Consider the following 23,628-nt stretch of genomic DNA (forward strand, 5'->3'; position numbering starts at 1 on the left):
TCGATGCCATTTGCATGCCAACACCATGTGAGGGATGCTGGGGGAAGCATCCTGTCGCGGCAGTGGGTCATTTTAAAGGAGATTGTGGTACGGGCTGCTGCTTTCGTGGGGATGTTTCTCTAACAACAGTGCTGCGATGGTGTGGCAGAAGCTTGCAGGAGGAGCAGGTAGGACCTGCCTGCCACCTCTTAAGGGAACCCCCCCTGGGATGTGCCTGAAGTATTTCGTGCACATCCCTAGTTCTTTCAGAAAGGCCAGGGCAGATAACAAATGAGTGTAAGATAATCTGCTTACAGAGTTCAGTATTCCAGGTTGTTCTATGTCTCCTGCTTAAAGAATAAACTAAAGTCACTTTAGATACTGATGAATCAAGTAAAATCGACAGTACTCTTATTTGCCTCCTATTTCAATTGTGGTGCATGTTCCAATTGCACTGGAATTCATACTTTTTAACAGTTTAGTACTCAAGTGAGAATGGCACATGAGAATGAAGAAGGTGCATGGACAGCTGAGATATTGTGTTGCCAGTAAAAAACACTATGAAGCAAAGACTGTAACAGGAGCTACCCTGATCCCTGTAGGTGAAATAATGTTTTGATCAGCTGTCCTCATGTATAAGCTACATCATAGGAATGATATGTTCTCACTCCATCTATCCAGTTCCTAGAAAGTGTATCAAAGATGACCCCTATTTAAAATACTTAGTAGACCAATGGGAAAAGCAGAATCAAGGCTGTTCAACAGACACATACCAGGCTCTGTAGGTTTTGCAAGCAATTCTACACATGTGTGTAGCCATTCAGAAGGTTTTGCCATAAGGCAAGGTGTGTGATATTCAAAGCTTTCATTAAAGTTCCAAGTGCAATCTTACTTCCTGGCTAGCTTGTGCATTCTGAGAAGAACCTGTCCTCTTCCCTAGTCACCACAGGAGTGGTAATGAAAAAAGAGCAGGTTCTTCTCAGCTTGCCTTCCACCTGGCCAGCAGGTGGCGCTGCAAAAATCATGCAAGGTCCCTATTCAGCATGCATACAGAGGTTAAGAGCATGCTAGGAAATGGTGCAGAAGAGTGTAGCAGCATGAGTACAGGGAGTAAGACTGCACTTGGAACCTGTAGGAAAGTTTTGAATATCCCATTATTTATGGTCCTACCAAAAGACCCTTAAATGCATAGGCTGAACAACTGAAATATCGAAAACACAAAATTTGTGGGAAGGGCACAGGCTTTGGCACATACTCAGTGGTCGGGCACATACTTGGCATGCCAAAGGTCCCAGGTTCGATCTCCAGGTGGGGCAGAAAACAATATTTCAAGCAGAAGTTGTAGAGATGCTGTTAGATAGTACTGGACTAAATGCAGGTATGGTCCTTTCTATGAGGGCGGTAACCTCAGGTGGCAGATTACTGGGGCACCAGCAGGGCACTAAGATGTCCCCTGCCGCTGCCATGAGAGCACCTCTCTGGAGCCGATATGACCCTTGCAAGCTTTACACAAAGTACCTCTCTTCACACAATTTGCAAAGCTTGTCAGAAGCACGAGGAGAGAAGAGGAGGTTGCTGGTAACCTTCTCTCCTCCCTGCCTCCCATTCAAGTTTGAAAGAGTCAGTTTTGAAAGGGGGATGGGCTCCACCAGGGGCTTGGATAAGGGAGCATTTGGCTCTTTGCCTCAGGTGCTGCATTCCCTCCAAGGCGTGTGCACGCTCACAAGGTTGTTTAAAGTCTGCTCCGTTAATTTTAGATCCCGCTCAGGTTGAATCAAGAAGGCCGCATTCTGAATGCACGTGCACACACACTGCCTTGATACTGCTGCCCAGAACCAATCTCATTCTGCACGCAGATGGGGGGGGGGTTTGTAGAGGAAGCACTGCTCAGGTTCCGCAATGCTGTGGGCTGCAATAAACTATCTTCAAATAAGGCAGTGTCACATTACCACAATCAAGGCAGCCAGTTTCCAAAAACAAAGCAATCCCCATAGTACACAAAGGGAAACTGTGAAATTAAATCATATACAAGGAACCTCTATTAAATTCAGAAATGGCAAACCGGGTTCAAGCAAGTTTCTTCAGAACTCAGGCAGGGAGGCTGACACTACAGTGGGAGATAGTGAGATGGCCCCAAAGTCACTACCACCAAATGCAGCCTGGTGTCATTCAAAGCCACACTGCTTCTAGAGGACAATGCTGGCCACTCTCACCAAAATCCCAAAGCCTCCAGTCAGCGCCCAAGATCTCAGAGCTCCTCTTCAGTCACAACTCAGCAAGGCAGCCCCATCAGTGCCTGCTTCCATGGACCACAGAGCAACAGGCAGGATTGCTGGGTTGAGTTGAACCATTACCCACCTGCAAGAGGAGCAATCTTTATGCTGTTGGAGATGGACTTCCAGTGCACTGACCTTTTGCACCAACTATCCTAATGATCACTAAGGGCATTGAGAGTAGAGCTACTGAGTAAGTGTCTCCCTAACTGTTCTACCTACTCTATGACCCCTGATATGACTCTATGACTCTCAGCACAAGTATTTCCTGTGCTGAGTCAGAATCCCTTCCTTTCCTCTTAGAGAGCAGATGGAAACATCTCTCTCTCCTGCTACCTATTCATTATGTAGTTCTATAGGTTAGGTCTTTCCTATCCAAAGTATACTTCACCAATAACTACTTAGTATTTAGTTCTACAAGGAACTCCATGTGTCTTCTAGAAATGGCTGCAACAACTACTCTGTAACTGGAGTGGGCACCTTCTTTAGTGCTCTGCTAGTTAAAGGGGGGGATAAAAATTACAACCCACAACATATGCAAGGGCCTAGGATGTTTAAGTGAAACAGTACTTTGCCTGCTACGGCAGCTGGCTTGGGCAAGGACTGTTGCAGATGCAACCAGGGGCGTAGCCAGGGAGGGCAGCCAGGGCACGTGCCCTAGGCGCAAGTTGAAGGGGGCACAATTTCATGCCCCCACAAAAGCCCTACCACCACAAAAAAAACTTTTTTAAAATTTTTTTTACCAAAAAATTATTTATTTTTTATTTTCAGCAGGCCACTGCCTGCTGCCGCCGCCACTGGCTGGCTAACATCTCAGGCTCTGGGGTGCCTGGGTGGCGGCGGACCTAGCACCCGCATACACACCCTTGTGACTCATGCAGGTGCAGCAGTGCACCTGTGAGTCGCGAGGGCAGCGCCGGAGGGTGGGCGGCTCTCCCATAGGCTGGCAGAGAGAACGCGCGCCCGCTGGTCGTTCAATCTTGGCGCTACGCATTCCTCCTGCAACACACGTCCACGTGGTGAGTTGAGGGCACTGGGAGAGAGTCTAGCAACTGTTGGGCGTGTGCTGTGCTGCCTGGGTGGCGGCCGTTTGTTCCTGTTTGCTGCCCCTTCACGCTGTGCTTTGTGCGGACTAAAGGAAGCCCAAGATGAAACTTGCGGGCGCGAGGGACGTTGGGAGAGCAAGCAGCCAGAGTGGGGCAGAGACCTGCTGCTGCCGGAGGGGGGGGGACGCAGGAGCGTCCCCAAGCCCAGTCCAATCCCTCCCTTCCTCATTTTTTTTTTTGCAAGAAAAGGCATCTAATCCCCTTTTAGCACTAAACAGCTTAAGCTGCATTGGCAGAGAGAGAGATCCAACTTGGGCAACCGGAAGCTAGGAAGGTGGGGGGTGCGTCTTCTGTTGGGAATCACCCTTTGGAGAAGGCTTAAGGGACTGCACACTCTGGATGCCAGCAATAGGAGTCTTCTCCCCCCACAGCCATACATCTCCCCAGCTAAGGTGGAGGCGGCAAAGGGGACAGCAGAGAGGATCTTAGACAACAAGAAAGGACAGGGTGCTGGCAGAAAGACCGGGCAGATGTCCTTCATTTCGTGTGGGGCTGCCTGTGCCTGGCCTGCCATCCTCTCCCCTCTAACCCTGCCTGAACCTTTCTGCAACTTGGCGCCTAGGCTCTCGGCCAGTTCCAGGGAGGGGACAGGTGGCTCCGATTAAAGCTGCCTTGCTCCGTCTGCGCTCCCAGTTTTGGAGGAGGACGACGACTGGAAGGGCCGACCGTCTGAGTAGCTTTTGCTTCCTCTCTCTTGCAGGCTTTTGCCCTCTGCTGATCTTTGCACTTTTCCTCTCCCCGCAAGTCAAAAGGACCAAGAAGAACAGGCAGCACAATCACACCACCCTATATCTCTCTTCTAAAAAGTCAAGAGCCACGTGCGCCCTGAAAAGGCATCTAGGGCTCTGATGTGTACTGTTCAAGGATCCAGCATGAGAGTGCCAAGGGAGCAGCTCCAGAGGGTGCAAAGCACTTATAGTAAACACCCCAGATGGAACTGGAGTGGGGGCGGTGGCCGGCGAGAGTGACCCCAGTGTGGAGAAGCCCCAACCTAATCAGTGGAGTGCCCGTGATACCCTAGAACCGTCGCAGCGCTCCCAGCTGCAAGCTGCCCAGCCTCCTGTATCTCCTTTCTCCTCAAGCGCCGGCAGGCAGGAGCCCTACTCTGCCCTTTGGCTGCCTATTTCCCCTCCTTCTTCCCACGGCCATCCTCTGCTCCCTGCACATTTGGCGCTGCTTTCAAACCCGTAGCGCGCAGCAGCAATTGGACAGGCACACAAAGAAAGCATGCAGCCTTTGAGCCTAATGTTGGAAGCAGAAATTACCAGCCAATGTTTAGACTGTTCTTTCTTTCTTTGCTGCACAAGCAATTATTGTATCTTCTGTGTGCTACTGTATGAGCAGTGGGTGCAGATGCAGTCCATCCACAGCACCATCCCACACCCGCCTTTGCCAGAGAGTTGTCTAACAGAAAGCAGGAAAGATGCACGGAAGGGGAAATGAGGATCAATAGAAAAGGAGACAGTCAGGAAGGGAAGGGGAGAGGGGGGAAATGAGCCAGAGGGAAAGCAGTCTAGAGATACCTTGCAAAGAAAGAAAGAAAGAAAGAAAGAAAGAAAGAAAGAAAGAAAGAAAGAAAGAAAGAAAGAAAGAGAAAGTAAGCTAGGGACTAATATTACTTTTGTAAAAGGGTATTAAGGTTGAAAGGCAACTGTGCTCCTCTTTATTTTCTATTTCTTTTTTTAACAACCTACTTCCCTATTACAATAGCATGGTTTCCACTGCACAATATCTTTTTTTTTGCACTGCATGAAAGATGTCTTTCATTAGAATAAACCTTGCACAGTGTCAGTAGCTTACAGAAGGCAGAGGTGCCAGTGAGCAGGTCAGTCTGGAAGTCCCACACTGCCACCTGGAACTACTGTGCATATTTACATACCACTTTTCAACCAAAGTTTTCAAAGCGTTTTACACAGAAAAAAAAGAGGGTTCTTCTGTGTCCCAAAGGATTCAGTCTTAAAAACAAAAACATAAGATAGCATCCCTCCCGTGGCTTGCTGGTATCTTGTGTTGGTGCTGGATGGGGGTCAGTTGCTCTCCCGTTGCTAAGTATAAAGCGAATCACCACTTCCAAAAGGTGCTTCTTTGCTCATTTAGCACCTGAAACCCCTGCTCATGAATCCCACCACCTGTTTGTGTATGAGAAGCTGTGGCTTCTTAGCAGGCATGGAAATTAACTTTGTACCTCTTAATTTAGCTGCATCTCTCAGATCAGAGTCCTGAAACAGACCATAAGTCTTCAGGGTTGAGCCCTAGTGAACCTTGTAATCAAGAAGTTTGAAATCTGGCACATTTGTTAGTTGACATGCATCCTCTGCTAACTGCTGTTTTGTTACTAGGCAAGTCTCTTGCCTGTTGTTGTAGTCTCTGGGAACTCCCCAGAGTTCCTTGCTACCTTTTAATCTTGCAGAAAACTTTGTTTTCAAATACTGTATCTCAATATCTTTTATCTCCACAAATATTTTTTATCTGCTTTCCCCAGAGTTCAAATCAGTTTATGTAAACATTTCCTCATTGCTTTTGTTTTCTCTCCACTGGTTTACCTTTTCCTTTTTAAAAAAAAATTCAGAAAACGTTGCCTTCTTCTCAGATGGAATCAGCAAATGTGATTCTTTGAGAAAGTAACAAGAAATGTGTAGTATGAGTTCTTGGACATTATTGCATTTAATTTAGAGTTAGTTCGGTTGAATTGTCTAATGGTGTAGTTATTATCAATGCTTTTGGTGAAGAGAAACCATTTCATATACGGGAAGTCCTCAAAGAAAAAAATATGGAAAGAAAGGTGATTGTTTATTTACAAGACAACTACACTAAATAATTTTAGGAGGACATCAATATTACCAAGGATGGGGTCACGAGCTTGACTTGTATTTTTGAGCTGATATTATGGTAAAGTTATCTGAAAGATGGGTGTCAGATGTCTGGAGGGGCGCAATTTCACTGCTTGCCCTTGGCGGTATTTTCCCTAGATACGCCTCTGGATGCAACTCTTGATGGCACCAGCAACCCTATTGACCACTAGGGGCACTGGGGAGATGGTGAGTAAGGGAATTCCCTCTCCGAGCACATTTTCTCTAACTCTGGTTCCCCTTTGTTAAACTGATATTCTCAAGTTTTGGTTTCTTACCTGAGACACAGACTTCCATCTTCTTCCTTCTCTCTCTCCTGATGTAGTGAGCAGCTAGGCACTAGGCTTCACTCTCTCTCCATTTCCTAAATAAGCTACTTTACTAAGAACTTTAACTCCATGTCTCCAGACAATATTCATTAACAGTGCTCTTCTTAGCTGTGCACTTCTGCTGCAGGTGGGGTAGATAAATAACCCAACCCTTCTGAGCTCTAACAAGGACTACACAAACCTTGCATATGGAAGCAGGATCTGAGTAGTTTTGTATGGCTCTCTTACCTTTGGTGGGTTTGGGCAGGTGGTACTTCTGCATCATTATGCTCTCCAAGTCAATGCAACAGGAGTTGAAGAGCCCCCCAAATTTCCTCTAACAGAAATGAAAACTGTACCCACATGGTGTTAGGCTGGTTAATCAAAAACACGGTTCAATGCCATAATTTTAAAACAAAGTTCTAATAAAAGCGGGGGGGGGAGCTTTTGAAAAGGGAACCACAGCAGAAGATAAACCATGGGCCCCCTTCTCCAAGAGCACTAGATTCAGACACTAGAGCAAGTCCAAGAGCATGAACACCAGCCTTTGGTTTTTGCTTAAGAAAACAACGTCTTCTTTACCTTAATTATTCTGTTGAAACATGTCACAAGATTTTGCAGGGAAGAATCCGTGGCACTCCTGACACAATTGAACTCCTCCAGCTTTACAGACTTCCACTCAAAGAACTCATTAAATATTTCAGAGCCCTCAGCTTCGTGAGCCTCTCCATAGATAGCCTCCAGAGATCCCTGCAGTTTCTGTAAACAAAAAAACACTATAGGACTTGGGGTGGGGGACGGGGGGACATGAGCCCTAGTCAGACATGCCATTGTATGTGTGCTCTGGTGTCTACACACAGAGATATTTGTGTGAGGATTCATTCATTCTAAAAGTGGACCTAGGTATCCCTCAAATGCATGGCACCAATAGGAAGTGGTCTGCTGTACGTGTGTTCATCATAACATGTTAATTAACAACTGCGTGTGTGTGTGTGTGTGCATAAAGATCTATATGTGTACAGTGTACACAGATTCCATGTGCACTGAACACACTATGTGACTGGAGCTAAGGTAAAGGAAAAATGTACACAATAAATCATACTTGGGGGCCAAGTCACATGGCATTTCTCCAGCTGGGTTCTTCATAACTCACACCAGAGAAGCAGGAGAATAAAGATTTACCTTTGTACATTTCTGGAGAACAGGTTTTTGTGTTTTTTTTAATTATCCCTTCTATCTCACAGAGCCATTCCCATCTCTACAAGTTTACTTCAGTGTGGTCTACAGCTGTCCAGACGATTACCACCAAGGCTGTATGCAAATGTACATAAAAGCAACATACGCTAGACTTGGAAAGTGCAGTCGCACATGATCTAGCCTGGCATACTTATTTCTCACCAGGGAAAATCTGTTCTGATGGTTTGCAGAAGTAACTGGCCATGCACAGCTCTGAGCTACTGGAGGCTACAACATCAGAGAGGAGAGCTGGTCTTGTGGTAGCAAGCATGACTTGTCCCCATAGCTAAGTAGGGTCTGCCCTGGTTGCATATGAATGGGAGACTTGATGTGTAAGCACTGTAAGATATTCCCCTCAGGGGATGGAGCCGCTCTGGGAAGAGCAGAAGGTTTCAAGTTCCCTCCCTGGCTTCTCCAAGATAGGGCTGAGAGCAGGGGTGTAGCTATAATTGAGCAAAAGGGTTCAAAGAACACGGGGCCCCAGCTCCTGAGGGCCCTCCAGGTCCACCCCTCCCTATTTTCTCCATTGTCTCCCTCAATCTGAGGGGCCGCCAGAGAGAGGGATAAACACGGGCCCCCTCTTCCCTAGCTACGCCCCTGGCTGAGAGAGATTCCTGCCTGCAACCTTGGAGAAGCCACTGCCAGAATGTGAAGACAATACTGAGCTAGATAGACCAATGGTCTGACTCAGTATATGGCAGTTTCCTATGTTCCTATCACACTCCCAACTCTTCGTTTTCACCCTTGAAACTCGTGGAGCAGTTTACTTTTTGAAAAAAATTGTGCTTTTTTAAAAAAAAAAGTCAAATCAATGTTTTAAAAAGCACTTTAAAGTTTTTTGAAGTGATAGAAGCATACTAGCAGAAAATAGGAACATAGGAAACTGCCATATACTGAGTCAGACCATTAGTCTATCTAGCTCAGTATTGTCTTCACAGACTGGCAGTGGCTTCTCCAAGCTTGCAGGCAGGAATCTCTCTCAGCCCTATCTTGGAGAAGCCAGGGAGGGAACTTGAAACCTTCTGCTCTTCCCAGAGCGGCTTCATCCCCTGAGGGGAATATCTTGCAGTGCTCACACATCAAGTCTCCCATTCATATGCAACCAGGGCAGACCCTGCTTAGCTATGGGGACAAGTCATGCTTGCTACCACAAGATCAGGTCTGACCACTGAAAAAGCTTTGGAATTGCTGGTAAAAATTACATATCTTTTACAAAGCAAAAGGTAGGGAAAAATGGGCTTGTCCCAAATTGCAGCACGTATCATTTTGATATACATTTGTATGCACCCCATTTTTAAAAACTAAATAATGGGCATCAGCTTACTTCTGCTGAAAATGCAGCAAATCTATAACCAAGGTTGAAGATTCAACTGTTAAGAATATGGGATACTACAAGGCACTAGTACTTTATTGCATGGATCTTTAAAAGGGCTAGAAAGTCACCTACCTAAATCGTAAGCAAGTCACAATCATGCTTGCCAACCTTCCCACATAGTGGACAATATGCTTGAAGGCTGCCATCTTGTGGGCAAATGTTAACATAACATTTGCCATACTGCATGCAAGCAAAATTTCTTTTAAAACCCTGAACACCTTTGCCAGATTTGGGCGAGTGCAACTTTGGGCAGGGTTTGTTTTTTGTTTTTTTTAATTACAATTTGTTCAGTAAACACTCACACTTTACCAATTCTGTAAAAAGATGCACATTGTTCAGGGTGCGACATGAATAATAATTGCACATAAAAAGTCTTGAGCCATGCCAAGGATTTGGGAACAGAATTGCACTGCTTAATCTTTTCCTGTATAAGAAATTCTATAGGCTTGACTACAGATGGGAGGGGCACCAGAATCTGTAACACCCTCTTCTACAGAAACACCAGATATGGTAGAATGGGATGCCACCATTTTCTGCCAACCTGCAGAATCAAGGAAGTGTCAGAATGTGGACATGCTGGGTAAGCCCTTCGGAGATTACTACCTATGCCATCCACTTCAGCATAAAATTGTGTTTTGACACATACAGGAGAACCTTGAATATTGTGGGGGTAACTTTCAAGGAAAGTTCCGCAAACACCAAAACTGTGTTATTCAAGCACTAGACCTAACCCAGAAAACAGAGTTTGGTTTCTTCACAGCTGGCATGCGGGGTTGGATATTCAAACTTTAAATCTCCTGGAGCAGTCCATGCATCCACTGAGATGTGGCACACAGGCTGCTCTGGAGGGTTTAAAGTTTAAATATCCAATGCCGTGTACCAATTGAGACGTGGACAGGAAAGCATATTTAAATTTGAAGCTTCCTGGAGCAGCCTGCTTGTCAAATTTCAGCTGGTGTATGGGCTGCCCCAGGTATACCAATTAGTTAGGGGTTAGTTAAAGAGGTTTTCTTATGTGGAAAACCCATAAATAACAAACTGCCCCCACAATAACTAAATTGCTATACAAGGAAGTTGCCCACAAATGGGCAAAACGGAAGGAGATGAACCGACGAAAACGAAGGGTCGACTTTTTGTGATTTAAAAAAGATGCCCAGATAACAGATATATGCAGCTCTGCTCCCAACCTGCAATGTTTCTAATCGATCAGAAAGGGGCAAGTCATCCACTTCCACAATGAATTCTTCTACTGTAGAGTAGAACTGCTTCTGTATTTCATTTCTTTGAAGAATCAAGCTTTGTACTTGGTCCTGTGCAGAAATAAAAAGCAATATCAGGAGTGCACATCTGAAACTCTCACACAAAGGACAATGGGCTCTTTGTTTTGTAGGACTACTCCACAGATCAAGATACGAAATTTAACTATAGTTCAAACATTCAAACTCAGACACTCCTAGTACCTTGCGCTAGTGCTGAAGGTCCTGCACACACTATGGGTGTGTATAGATTTCCTCAGTTTAAACAGCGAATCCTCTGTGGAAGCACGCTTGTTACATTTTGTATAGGCTTACAATCTCTCCCCGATCAAACTTGAGGAAATTGATTCTTTGCAATTACAACAGCTGGCTGCCTGCAGTGCTGATTGGCTGGAAGCCAACCATGTCCCTAGCCCTCTTCCCCAAATCCCCCCCCCCATGCTTTAAAAATGGGTCCTGTATATTATATATTTAATTCAGGGGAAGGGGCAAGGCAAACTGCAAAGCAAGCATTCAACTCACTGTTCGGTCTGTCAAATATGTGGCAAAGATGGGCTGAAGCGGTGAGAGAAAAAGCCACAGTGTAGAGTGAATGTGTGTGTGTGTGTGCGCGCGCGCACACACACACACACACACACACACACACACACACACACACACACACACACACTAATACAGAGTACTGGCATTGATCCAAGAGATCAGTTTTCTGATATGGCCGCAGCTACAAATACTCTATCATTTACATGGCAACAATATAAGCTAGCACAGGTACTGCTGGAAATCTTGGCTTCCATCATTCCCTCCTGCAAAACAACCAACACTGGCCAGAGCAGTCCTTTGATAGTTGTTACTGCTTTGTCGAAATCCTCACAAGCTCCAAGAGAGGACTGCCAGGAATGTCACACACACACACAAAATGGAATTCAGAGGCGTATTTAAAATGGGTCTCAAACCTTTCAAACTTAGCTAATCCTCTCCGCCCATCCCAGACTCCCTCTACATATGGGGAGCCTCCCCAACACAACATTAGTTCTCCATTTGTCCGGCACATGAATCCCTGCAGTGTCCTGATCCAGATAAGTTGGGATCTCAAGAGGAGATAAGAGCGCAAGCACACACACACACACAAACACACACACACACACACACACTCCAGAAAAGGAAGCAGAGCAAGTAACCCAAAATTTCCCAGTAGCAGACCACAAGTTCCAGTACTTCCAATGCCTGTTGGAGTCTTGGGATGAAGGACTATAGGAGAGGGAAGGTGCAGTCCAGTATCCTACGAATGTCTTGCAAGCCCCTTTCTTCCCACCAAAAACCCCTTGCATTGCTACATAACTTCAACACCCATGACTATACATGCCACATTCTAAGTTAAATACCAGAAGCGTTGTTTTCATAACTATAAGACAAGGTCATCAGAAAAAGACCATAGGATCTGAAACCACATGCAGGGTGGGGGAGCAGGATGCCAACTGTCCTACATACCACATCTTTGCATGATCGTATTTCCTCTTGAGCAGAGTAATATTCTACCCCAATCATCTTCAGCTTCTCCAATGAAAGAGGAGCAGCAAGGCATCCATTAGTAACCACTTTCACAGCTTCTGAAAGGTCTTCTCCAAAACGAGCACTTATACTGATCTGCCTGGATAAAAAAAAATTAAAGTGTAGGTAGACTTTTCAACGCTTAAGAATACCATAGAAAGAGCTTTATTCCTATAAAGAAAAAACTGAAATAAGCACAAAAGTGTAACTACTTACCTAAATAAACATAGTAATGGCTTATGCCATCCACCTATTATGTTAGAAAGTCTGAATTTACACCTTTGTATCTGGTGCAAGACGAAAAGCTTCATATTTTGCTGTCTACCATATTAAAACACAGTCAATGGACAGAATCCAGATAAAGTTAGTCAAGACTAACTTGTCTCACTTATTTCAATGTTGCTTAGCCATAACTAGGTCCCATTAATTTCAATGGGACTTATGACAATAACTTAGTCTGGATCTTGGCCTTTGACTGTCAAACCAATGAACAATGGGGATGCCTGTAATTTTAGTTTTATAAGCAAATTAATGACATTGGAAAGTGTGGTATCTCATTTATGCAGGCGGTCTTTGTACATGGAACCACAGCATCAGCTTCCATCAATCTTAACCATGTGGGGTGGGAAACTAGAAGCGATTTTGCCAGTTTGTAATAAATATTTTTACCCACTTTTCCATTATAAAAACAATGTTCGTGGTAGCTTGCAAACTGAACTGAATGAATCTACCTGGCAGAGCAATCAGTATAGGATTAATCCATGGCTGGTCAGCTCTGACATAAGAGTTACAAGACAAAATAACATGTTCCAAAGACTATTCCCTGATCATTTCATGGAGCAACACATTAAAAGAAAAGGAAGCCCCAGCATATCTTCCCTGAAGAGCTTGTGAGGCAAGTACATTCAATCTTGCTCAAGTAAGTACTTTGATAGTTACACACAGGCTACTAATGCAAAGTGACTTGGTGAACAGGATTTGCAAGCATATGCAGAAATCCTGAATCCGGACCTCTCTGAATATGCTTGCACATCCTGAAGGAAACTATCACAAGGTCTTTGCTTTATTAGAGCTACTACAGAATTATACCTCATCTGATAAACAACGGAAACCTCTCACTGGAAAAATACTACAATATGGTCATTCAGAATCATGTACCGTATACCTAGTTTCTTTCAGCTTCTCAAACTTGGCAGCCAGGTTTCTCACCGTCACTCCTACATAACGAGGCAGAATTCTTTCTATATACTCAAGCGTTTCCGTATGAGCTTTCTTCTCTTTCTGCATTGGATAAGAATGAAAGCCTGCTGTAATTACATGATTCCTACTAAACACCAATGCAAAATTAAATACCCATATGCAAAACATGGAACTATGGCTGCAGATTTGACCTTAAGTGTATATTTAACAAAGAATTGCATGAGTATGTGTAACAACTGTATAAATACCATTCCTGAAAAGAGAGCTCAGAATTACAGGCAACCAGATTCTCATCCAAGAAATAACGGCCACCTTAAGTGGCGCAGCAGGGAAATGCTTGACTAACAAGCAGAAGGTTGCCGGTTCAAATCCCTGCTGGTACTATAACGGGCAGCAGTGATATAGGAAGATGCTGAGAGGCATCACCTCATATTGTGTGGGAGGAAGCAATGGTAAACCCCTCCTGTATTCTACCAAAGAAAACCACAGGGCTCTGTGGGTGCCAGGAGTCGAAATTGACTTGACAGCACACTTTACTTTACTGGTTTTTAGGGATGAGCTCAATTTTTAAAACCTAAGTGAAACGCCATGTATTGCTTTCCACAATTACAGCAAACATGTTTGCACTGTACACCTTAAAAAGAGAAAGAAACCTGAAAGTTGCCTTACACAATTTAACTCAATATTGTCTACCCAAGGACTGGCAGTTGCTCTCCAACGTTTCAGAGAGGAGCTTTCCCAGCCCTACCAAGATGCTGGGGATTGAAACTGGGACCTCCTGCATGCAGTAGTAGATGCCCTAATACTGAGCTTCCATCTCATCCACCTTACATATGCACATGCACACAGTATTTTTTCTCCATTCACTTCTATGGAACAAGGGAGGAAAGGGTTCAGCAGTTTGGAAAATGGGTGTGGGGAAGAGCTGCCACTGTATCTTGGACCATCTTATCTCAAGGGAGGTTAGAGTAATGCTTCCAGTTACTTAGGGCTCCCGAAATTCCATTACCCCAAGTGTTGGAGATCCAGCTCCAGATGGCATCGAACTTTTGCACCAGTAACCCGAATGACCACTAGGGACACTGGGAGCAGAGATAGTCAGTTACGGTCTTCTCTTTCCTGTTTTATCTCTGCTTCTATGACCCATCAATTGATGGAGTGTACTCAGGAACTTCCTGGGAGTGACTTCCTTCTTCTTCCCAGAATGCTTCTAGCTTGCTCTCTCCAAGCACCATGCTTCTATAGGTCTTTCTCTGACCACCATGTAGTCAGCAGTTAGGTATAGGTCTTTTCTATCATTATGTACTTCTGAATAAAGAAGATTAGTTTAAGTCAAACTCCATGCTTATTTACAAGCTGTTGCACCTGAGACTCTTAACTTCTGCTGTAATGGGAGTGCATTAGCTCCTAAAATGCTCTGCTATATAATTACCCTCAATACCAAGCACCATTTACATCTATACTGCCTATCAGCCTGGGCCAGCACAGCACTCTCTTGCCAAACAAACGACAGGTAACACGTTGGAAATGACATATAGACCACTGTTCGTCAATGTACTTCCTCTTCCAGTGAACAAAGAAAAGTTGTTCTACATAAATCAACCACACCAATCAAATAAATAATAATAATACACACAGACACAGACGTGTGTGTGTGTGTGTGTGTGTGTGTGTGTGTGTGTGTGTGTGTGTGTAAACACGTAAAAATTAACATACACAAGGAATATTGTCTTTTTAAATCTCACTAGGACGAAGAACCAGCCTGAACTGAGGAGTGCAGTTTCCAAAAGGTTAACACGATAGCATCTGGGAGGGAACTGAAGCAGTTCAGCACTCAAACCGCCAAAACATTCACAATGAATGTTTCCCATTCATGGGGGCAGGGCATGAGCACCTCGAGGAGCTTGAGAATTCTACATGGAGAGGCTACTGCGCAGGCACAACACCCATATACGTGAATGCACAATGGATCACGACAAAGATATTCTACATAAACTAACCATACCAGCAGTAAGACAAGCAAGCTCTCTATTATAAAACATGGAACCAAGAAAAACGTGACAGCAGCATATTTGTATTATATATTTACGTGTGTATTGTGAACAGAATTCTGCAAATATTTAGTTACATATGGATAATATCCTGCCTCCAAGTAGCTCAGAATTTGCATGCATGGGATTGCCAGGCAACCAGCCTCTCATTGAAGAACTAGCCATACGTACTGGCCTTTAAGGATGGACTATGTGGCAGGAGCAGCCCAGACTACTTGCCCTGGATTTTGTCACCTGCTTCGCTTCTGGGCTGGGTACAGTGTTTCCTGTAAAAGGGAATCCCAGATGCTGTTGACCACAACTCCCACAATGCCAAGCTGTAATGGCCTTTGGCTGGGGATTATGGGAGTTGTAGTCAGCTTCTGGGAATCCCTCTTACAGGGAACACTGGTTGGGTAGGTGAGAAGAGGGTTGCTTCCAGGGAGCTCTTACTCTGTTGCCATTGCTGAGATATTACAACATCAGAGAGTTCTGACATCCCACAAAAGACATCAGCTATAGGCTGGGGGAATCAATCGGTTATAGGGTTAAAGATCAACATGTAGAAGCCCAACTACTTTGTAAATGAAATCACGCAAAACATTTTGCAAGCACTGCTCCCTCTAACAGGGATTCCCAGATGTTGTTGACTTCAACTCCCAGAATTCCCAGCCAAAGGCCACTGCATATAGGGATGCTGGGAGTTGTAGTCAACAACATCTGGGAATCCCAGTTAGAGGAAACACTGTTTGCAAGGTACCTTAAAACCTATATAGTGGGGAAGTGGGATGCAAATCTGATCAGTTCATAAGCTATCAGTTAAATAATTTTGCAATATGGAACAGGAGCCTAGGGGGTTTTCTGGCAGCCAACAGGCTGCCCCCAGCACCCCCACCACCACCGCCCTCACACATACCAGCCACCCCGCTGCATCACTGTCAGATGCACACCAAAGCGAGGGCATGACCAGCATATGGAAGAGGAGCAAGGGAGAGAAAGCAGCCAGCGAACAAAGCACCGGCTGGGAGCATGTTGGACTCCCAGTCGGCGGTGCTTCATTCACTGGCTGGGGGTGGGGTGGGGTGGGGGGGACAAGGGGGAGGAAGCACTGTGGTGGGCCCAAGACCCCAGCAACCCAAGGACATCTGTCCCCGCTTTTCAAGGATGTCTAGGCCACTGCGGCAGAATAATTCTGCTAACCATACCTCCAGGTCATACGTAAGCATCTTAACTTTTGATTCCAGTTCTTCATGCTGATTCAGAAGCTTTCTGTTTTCTCCTCTGAGAGCCTCTTTCTCCTCTTTCAGCTTTCCATTCTCCTCTATCATTTTCTGGTCTTGTTTAATTTTTGCCAGGCTAATGTTCGACACCCTTCTAGGGTCACAAGTCATCAGTTTCTCCCTATTGACCAATAAAGATACGTTTCATCAGCTGAAAGGCGTGCTTTAAGAGATTCGCTGCCCAGAGCCCCTCGCTGCGGAGACAGATTACATTTAATCAATGACCTTCCTATACTTAAGTCAAGACCGGTGTATATAATTAAGAGAACCAAGTAACAACGCTTCCCCTGGATTGTTCCACTTTGGACTAAGATAGGGGGAATTGCGAATCTGAATGCTCTGCCCCCCACACAAACCAAAATCTTCCCTGCTTGTGGACAGGGTTGGCGCTTCCACTAGGTGGTCACCTAGGGCGACAAGCAGGAAGGGACACCAACGGCCTGGGACACATGCCACCCAGTGAGCCAATGTGGGTGTTACACGCCCCTGCCAGTAGGCGCACTTCCCATTATCTAAACAAGCGAGTGGGTAGGCGCTCCCCACCCCACAGCCCCCCTGGCCACCCACTTGCCCTCCTCACACAGCCTCTGCCTACTCATGCCACTGCTGGCGGCTTCTGGACAACTGGCCTGTACAGCATGTTGTAATCACGTTGCTGACTCATACAGTGACATCATTATAGCGCTACAGCAGGCCAGCTGCCCAGAAGCAGCCAGCGGCGGCAGGTGAAAGCAGGAGAGTGGCAAGCGGAAAGGCAAGCAGGCAGTCAAAGGGGGCTGCTGGCCCACTTGAACAGGAATTGCCTGCCCACCTACCCACCCACCCAGTTGAATGGAGGTGTAGTTTAGAGCAAGTGTTCTCAAACCTGGGTTCCCCGATGGGGTTGGACTGCAACCTCCATCATCTCTTTCTCACTCACATGCACCCACAGCTTAAGTTATCCTTTGGGACAGAAACTGGGCTCAAAGGAAGCACACTGAGGGCATCCCAAGATCAATGCAACTCTGTGGTCTTTAAAGAGCCAGTGTGGTGTAGTGGTTAGAGTGCTGGACTAGGACCGGAGAGACCCGAGTTCAAATCCCCATTCAGCCATGATACTAGCTGAGTGACTCTGGGCCAGTCACTTCTCTCTCAGCCTAACCTACTTCACAAGGTTGTTGTGATGAGAAACTGAAGTATGTAGTACACCGCTCTGAGCTCCTTGGAGGAAGAGCGGGATATAAATGTAAATAATTTTTTTTTTTAAGGTAGGGTGTAGAAACCTTCGGTCAGCTTGGGTGGGCTGGGAATTAGACTGAAATGAAGCAAGTGACCTGCTTAAGCAGGTGGAGAGAACTGGACTCAGAATGCCCCTTGGAGCTTCAAGGACCATAGAGAGCCAGTGCTGCAAGAGTGTCTGACAAACAAGCCATGATTTCCAGGCAGGAGCCCCAGCATCCCTCATACATCTGTGTTATACAAGGTAGTCACTCACTCTTCTCCAGTCACCAGGCCCGTAGCCAGCTGGTGGCATGGTGTGTGTCCATGCACACACAACAATTCTCTTTCCTCCCCAGCCTCGCTGACTGTTTTCACTGAACATTGTATAACCTGCCTCCCAACTTCTGCAATTCCCCCACAAAAAAAATCTGAGGCTCCTAGTCTGCCGGTCACTCCTGAGAAAACATGATCTAGCAGATTCCCACTGTCTCTTACTTGCTAAATGGCATGTGATTTGCAGCATTAATCTCACTCCTCCCATTCAGAGACACATGATCACCAAAGCCTCCTCTACTGCAGGCTGAAGGGCTGGTCCTATTGCAGGCTGAAGGGCTGGTTCTGCTTGGCCAAGTTATAGCTTTAGTAGTCCTGGATTGGTACAAAGAGGGATCAGGTTGCATGTTATAGTTATTACTCTTTGTGGGAGATGAGCATCGTTCGACAAAGCCTCTCTTAACCATTTCTTTCCCGATATCCAGCAGGCCACATTCTGCTTCAGCAACAATGGTACCATCCTGATATTCATCTTTCCACCTTGTCTTTATTTCTTTTTCAAAAACCAAGCTATTCAGCAGTTTCCTCCCCTGAAAAACAAGTTTAGAAGGTATTATGGAACAGTTCAAGATGCAGGACTTACAGCCATGGCTACATGTATATACTATAGCTCAGAGCTGCACAACTCCAGCCCTCCAGCTGCGTTTGGACTACAGCTCCCATCATAACCAAACATAGTGGCCAATAGCCAGGTATAATGGGAGTTGTAGTCCAATGTCTGCAGAAGGCTGTAGTTGTGCAGCTCTGCTCTAGGTGTACCTGAAACAGCACCACACAATTACAGGCATTATCTATTTATGCCAGCCTTATAAAGAAGAAACATAAGATAGACCCCAGCAACAGCCACTCGAGGAATGCTGTGTTGAAATACTTCTTGCAGTGCTGAGCCACAGTGTATCGGGTTGAATTAACCTCTGCATATATCGTGGATAAGGAGATATGCTGTAGTATATAAAATCTAATGAATGGGTCATTTTAAAAAAAATAGAGCTTGCACAAAGTCTTCCAAAAGAAATTGTACAGATGGTGGAACTCATCTGGATTTGGGATCAGTCTTCTGCTAAGTAAGAAAACAACTCTTTCATGATAAGCTTTTCACTAAAGGAAGGAAATCTGTGGATCCCAGTCATGTAGCTCTATGACCTAGTAAAACACAAAAAATGAGGGACAGGTCATATCATCTTCTCTATTTGCCTAAAGATCACCATGAAAGATAAGCCTACATTTATCAGCATATTCTTTAGAAGAACACACACAAGAACTACACATTAGTAGTTGTAATAAATTTATTGTGATCATTAACCAGAACAAAACCTATACATTGCTATCAACTATGATGCAGAAGAAATCAAGCTGCTGTCATATTTTCTAGTTTCAAATATGAAAATTTTCCATAGGTCCCACTGACAATGAGAATAGCTTGGCACTGAACAATCCATATGCACATAAAGATCTGGCTCACCTGGTCAAACTGATTTAAATCTTGATTAACTGGAATCTGTAATCCCCAGAGTTTGTATTTGTTTGCCACACTAGGAAACTGCAAGTTGGCAGGAATCTCAACTATTTCTGATTGATTAAGAATCTCAGAGTTTCCATAGTCAATATATAATACTTGGCACTGTAACAATACAAAAGAAAAACCAATTACCTACTGAAGTTACAATAATAAATGTACACAGGTAGAACACAAGAAGGTAGTCAAGAAGCTATTCCAGGGCAATTAGCAAAAAATGTTCTGTTACTAGACAATGTTCTGTTATCCAGTAAAAGAAGTATCTCTGCACAGATGTAACCATTCCTAATAGAAGTAAACAAGCTAAAGAAAAAAACTAATTCTGTGTTGGCATTTTAGCAGTTTGCATCCTATTAATCAAATCAAACTTGGCAGTTTTAAGAAGTCAGTGCTGAAACACGGCAAGACAAATCTGAAACCATTACAGTCATCCCTTGCTTACTGTGAGGGTTCTGTTCCGGCAAAATCCAGAACGGGTTGCATTTTCGCAGTTGGCAAGCCATTGAAATGAATGGGAAATGGGGTTGGGGAACCAAAATTGGAGGGACAAAAAAGGGGGGGGAGGGGAATCGGGGGGGAGCCAAAATCCCTACATATCACCAAGAGTCACCCAAAGGAATAAGCAGACTGAACCTCGGGGGGAAATTTTAATCCCCCAAAACACTCAAAGTCACTTTAAATTGTGACAAGTGGGCAAGGGTCAGCAAGAGGAATGACCAGATTGAACCTCTGAACCCCCCAAAATCACTTTAAAAAACCCATCACTAAAAGAACTGGCCAACCGCGGATATTAGGATTGTGTTTGGAGAGTCCGGACACAATTTCCTGTACGCGGATACTCAAAACCGTGGTTGGCAAGGGATGACTGTACCATGAATGGCACCATCAACTAAGATTTGAACTTAAAAGGTCAGCAACTTCCTAAAAGTATATCACTTTACTTATGAAGCCCTTTTACATACAAAAACACAAGGTTATTAAAGAAAACCTAGCTCAATAGCTATTCATTCAGATGTTCCTTGCCTTTTCACCACTTATAACTTGCAGTACTTTACATCTGTACCAGCATTTATCTTCAGAAAAGCAACCTCCATAGATCTGCAGAGGAAAACAAAACCAATTTTTTTCTAGGTCTCACTACATATAATAAATAATGACAATCCATTACAAGTCATTTTTCCCAGTTTGTAATTCAGCAATTTATTCAGCAGTGTAGCAGTCAATCTACTCACATCCCATAACCTATGGATACAGACAAAGGCTGTTTTAAGAAGCAGCTCTTTTATTTCCAACAGGCAAAACTGCAAAATATAATACTGGTTCTCAGGACTGTTGCTTATGAATACGCAAGTATGATACAGAGGAGGAGAGATCAGCTGTGAAAAAGACCAATTCCATGCTTTGAATCATTAGGAAGAGTGTTGAAAATAAGAGTGCTAGTATTATAATGCCCTTATACAAAACTATGGTGCAGCCACATTTGGAGTACTGTGTACAATTCTGGTCATCATACCTTAGAAAAGACATTACAGCACTGCAGAAGATGCAGAAGAGGGCAACCAAGATGATCAGGGGCCTAGAGCACCATACTTATAAAGCAAGCCTACAACACCTGGGGCTTTCTAGTTTAGAAAGACAGACAACTGAGGGGAGACATGACAGAGGTCTATAAAACCGAGCATGGTGAAGAGAAAGTGGATAGAGAGAAATTTTTCTCCCTCTCACATAACACCAGAACCTGGGGTCACCCCATGCAACTGATTGCCAAGAAATTTAGGACCAACAAACAGAAGTACTTTTTCACACAGTGCATACTCAACCTATGAAATTCTCTGCCACACGAAGTATTGACGACCAACAGCTTGGATGGTTTTAAGAGGGGTTTAGATAAATCTATGGAGGACAGGTCTATCAATGGCTACTAGTCTGAGGGCTGAAGGCCACCTCTAGTCTCAGAGGCAAGATGCTGCTAAATACAAGTTGCAAGAGAGTAACAGCAGGCGAGAGAGGACATGCCTTCACCTATTGCCTGCGGGCTTCCCAAAGGCATCAGGTGGGCCACTGTGTGAAACAGGATGCTAGACTAGATAAGCCTTGGGCTTGATCCAGCAGGGCTGTTTTTAGATACTCCATTCTATGCATGACATTTGTTCTAGTGTTACAGGTTTGGTTAGCTGCATACTGAGAGCTACTTTGGCAGGTTTTATGTATACAACTACATACTTTAGATGTATGGAAATTGGACTCTGCACTGCAAGAATGTTACTATTCCAATAAGATAAAGTAATCACAACTAAAAAGGCAGCTTTCTGCAACTTGAGTTTGGAACTGATCTATGAAAGCAAAAACTTTACCAAAGGAACTCCTCAATAGTTGAATGGAAAGGTCGTCACTTTTCAACCCTTAACCCACATGAACCTGACTAGATAGTAAGAAAGGTATCAGAAGAAAAGCAGAGTTCTTAAGCTCAGAGGCCCAGCTATAATTGACCAGGGGGTAGGGAGCAAATGTCCTTTGGCCCCTTAAGGCACAGAGGTGGTCAGCTGGGTGACAGCTCACTCTTTGCTCTTCACTGTTGATGTTGTATGAATATATGAGGTAGTTGTAGAAGGTGTGTGTGTGTGTATATATATATATATATATATATATATATATATATATATATATATATTTAAAATGTTTCTCTGAGTCAGGGGAATGCATGAGAGGAGAGGGGGGAGGGGGAGGGGGAGAGAGTCTCTGCATGTATGAGGAGTGTGTGACATTTATACAGGAGCAAGAGAAAAAGCATGCCAAGGATGGTTTGTTTTTCACCATGTCGATATAGTTCTTCTGCAGCAAACACATGGCCTGGGGCAGGAGGGAGGAGAAAAAGGTAGGGGCCATCTCTGCTTCTTGTCCCAGGGCCTACCCCAACCTTGCTTTGCTCCCTGCTCACATGGGAGGGAGAAGTCAATTCTATGGATGCTCTTCATTTGTAGTGTCTCTCTCCGTCCCCACTCCAAATCCCTAACAGTTTGGCTGGCAGGATTAGATCAGAACATACCAAGAGTAATGACCATGCTAAAAAAACTGTAATCTAACATATAGTAGTTTGGAATTATTTAATCACTGGTTCCTTGTAAGATTTAACATCTTATCCCGCATTTCCCTAAAATATCAATTCACAGACTGCCCAACCCTTGAGATGACATGATTATTAATAGTCACAACCCATGATCTTGCTCTGTACTCTGCTCACAGCATCACTTGGCCCCAGTACCACTACAGCTTTTGTCCTCTTGCATGGTATGGGAAGATGTCTTCACTCCCCATGTCAGAAAGCAGCAGCCATCAGCACAATTATTCTGGTGCTAAGATAGCAGGAAGATCACAGGAGCTCAACATTAGGAGGTTCTGTATGGAAGTGCATTGAGAGGGTCAGGATTAGAGCATCAACAGCTATCTGTGTCCCACAAAGGCGGTCCGAAATCCCATTCTCTTTACATGACTGAAACACTTCGCAAGTTGCAGCAAGCGCTAGCCGAGTGTTCCATTTGCCTTGGGCAGGATGCTGCTGTATTTGTTGCACTGTAAGCAGAGGCTGCATGAAGACAGCTGAAACCATGGATAAGCTCAGGCTACAACACAGCAAGCACAATGAATTTGCCCAGATGTATGCACCATTTATTTCAATCTACTTATTTCCAAACAAGCATGCTTAGGAATGCACATTCAAAATTGAACCGACTAGATGTGCTTACATGTATGCAAGAGGGGGAAAGCCTACATGCACAACTTACCTTGGTCAGATCTGGGTTACCAAAAACTGGACTAGCTTGAGGACAAATTTCAGCTAGGGTACAGCTGGTCTTCAAGATGTCATTCTGTCTATTAGTGTTCTAAATAGCACAAGATGAAAACAACAGTCAGCTCTAACACAAAAGACTTTTGCACCAAGTACATGAAGAAAATACTGAAATATCGTAAAGATATGCTCATAAAACTGAATTTCCCTTTTGGACAGAAGAGGGCTGCACAACTTTAGCACTCTAGTTGTTTTTGAACTACAACTCCCATCATCCCCAGTCACAATGCCCAGTAGTCAAGGATGATAGGAGCTGTGGTCTCTTTGGTCATCTGCAGGAGAGCTAGAA

The 23,628-nt window shown here is 44.5% G+C and overlaps 1 protein-coding gene across 5 annotated transcripts in view; it reads right to left on the reverse strand.

Moving 5' to 3' along the window:
- STK31 (serine/threonine kinase 31) overlaps positions 1 to 23,628 on the reverse strand; it is an 86,392-nt gene that overhangs the window by 50,803 nt on the left and 11,961 nt on the right. For all 5 annotated transcript variants that reach the window (XM_053261884.1, XM_053261880.1, XM_053261883.1 and 2 more), the window contains 9 exons: positions 23,275 to 23,373; positions 20,516 to 20,590; positions 19,439 to 19,597; positions 18,139 to 18,506; positions 16,369 to 16,564; positions 13,099 to 13,214; positions 11,874 to 12,033; positions 10,314 to 10,436; positions 7,098 to 7,274 (listed from right to left, as the gene is read on the reverse strand). In XM_053261884.1, coding sequence (XP_053117859.1) covers positions 7,098 to 7,274; positions 10,314 to 10,436; positions 11,874 to 12,033; positions 13,099 to 13,214; positions 16,369 to 16,564; positions 18,139 to 18,506; positions 19,439 to 19,597; positions 20,516 to 20,590; positions 23,275 to 23,373 — 1,473 coding nt within the window. The remainder of the gene's footprint in view (positions 1 to 7,097; positions 7,275 to 10,313; positions 10,437 to 11,873; positions 12,034 to 13,098; positions 13,215 to 16,368; positions 16,565 to 18,138; positions 18,507 to 19,438; positions 19,598 to 20,515; positions 20,591 to 23,274; positions 23,374 to 23,628) is intronic.

This window comes from Hemicordylus capensis, chromosome 6 (genome assembly GCF_027244095.1).
Source record: "Hemicordylus capensis ecotype Gifberg chromosome 6, rHemCap1.1.pri, whole genome shotgun sequence".
Lineage (NCBI taxonomy): Eukaryota > Metazoa > Chordata > Lepidosauria > Squamata > Cordylidae > Hemicordylus > Hemicordylus capensis.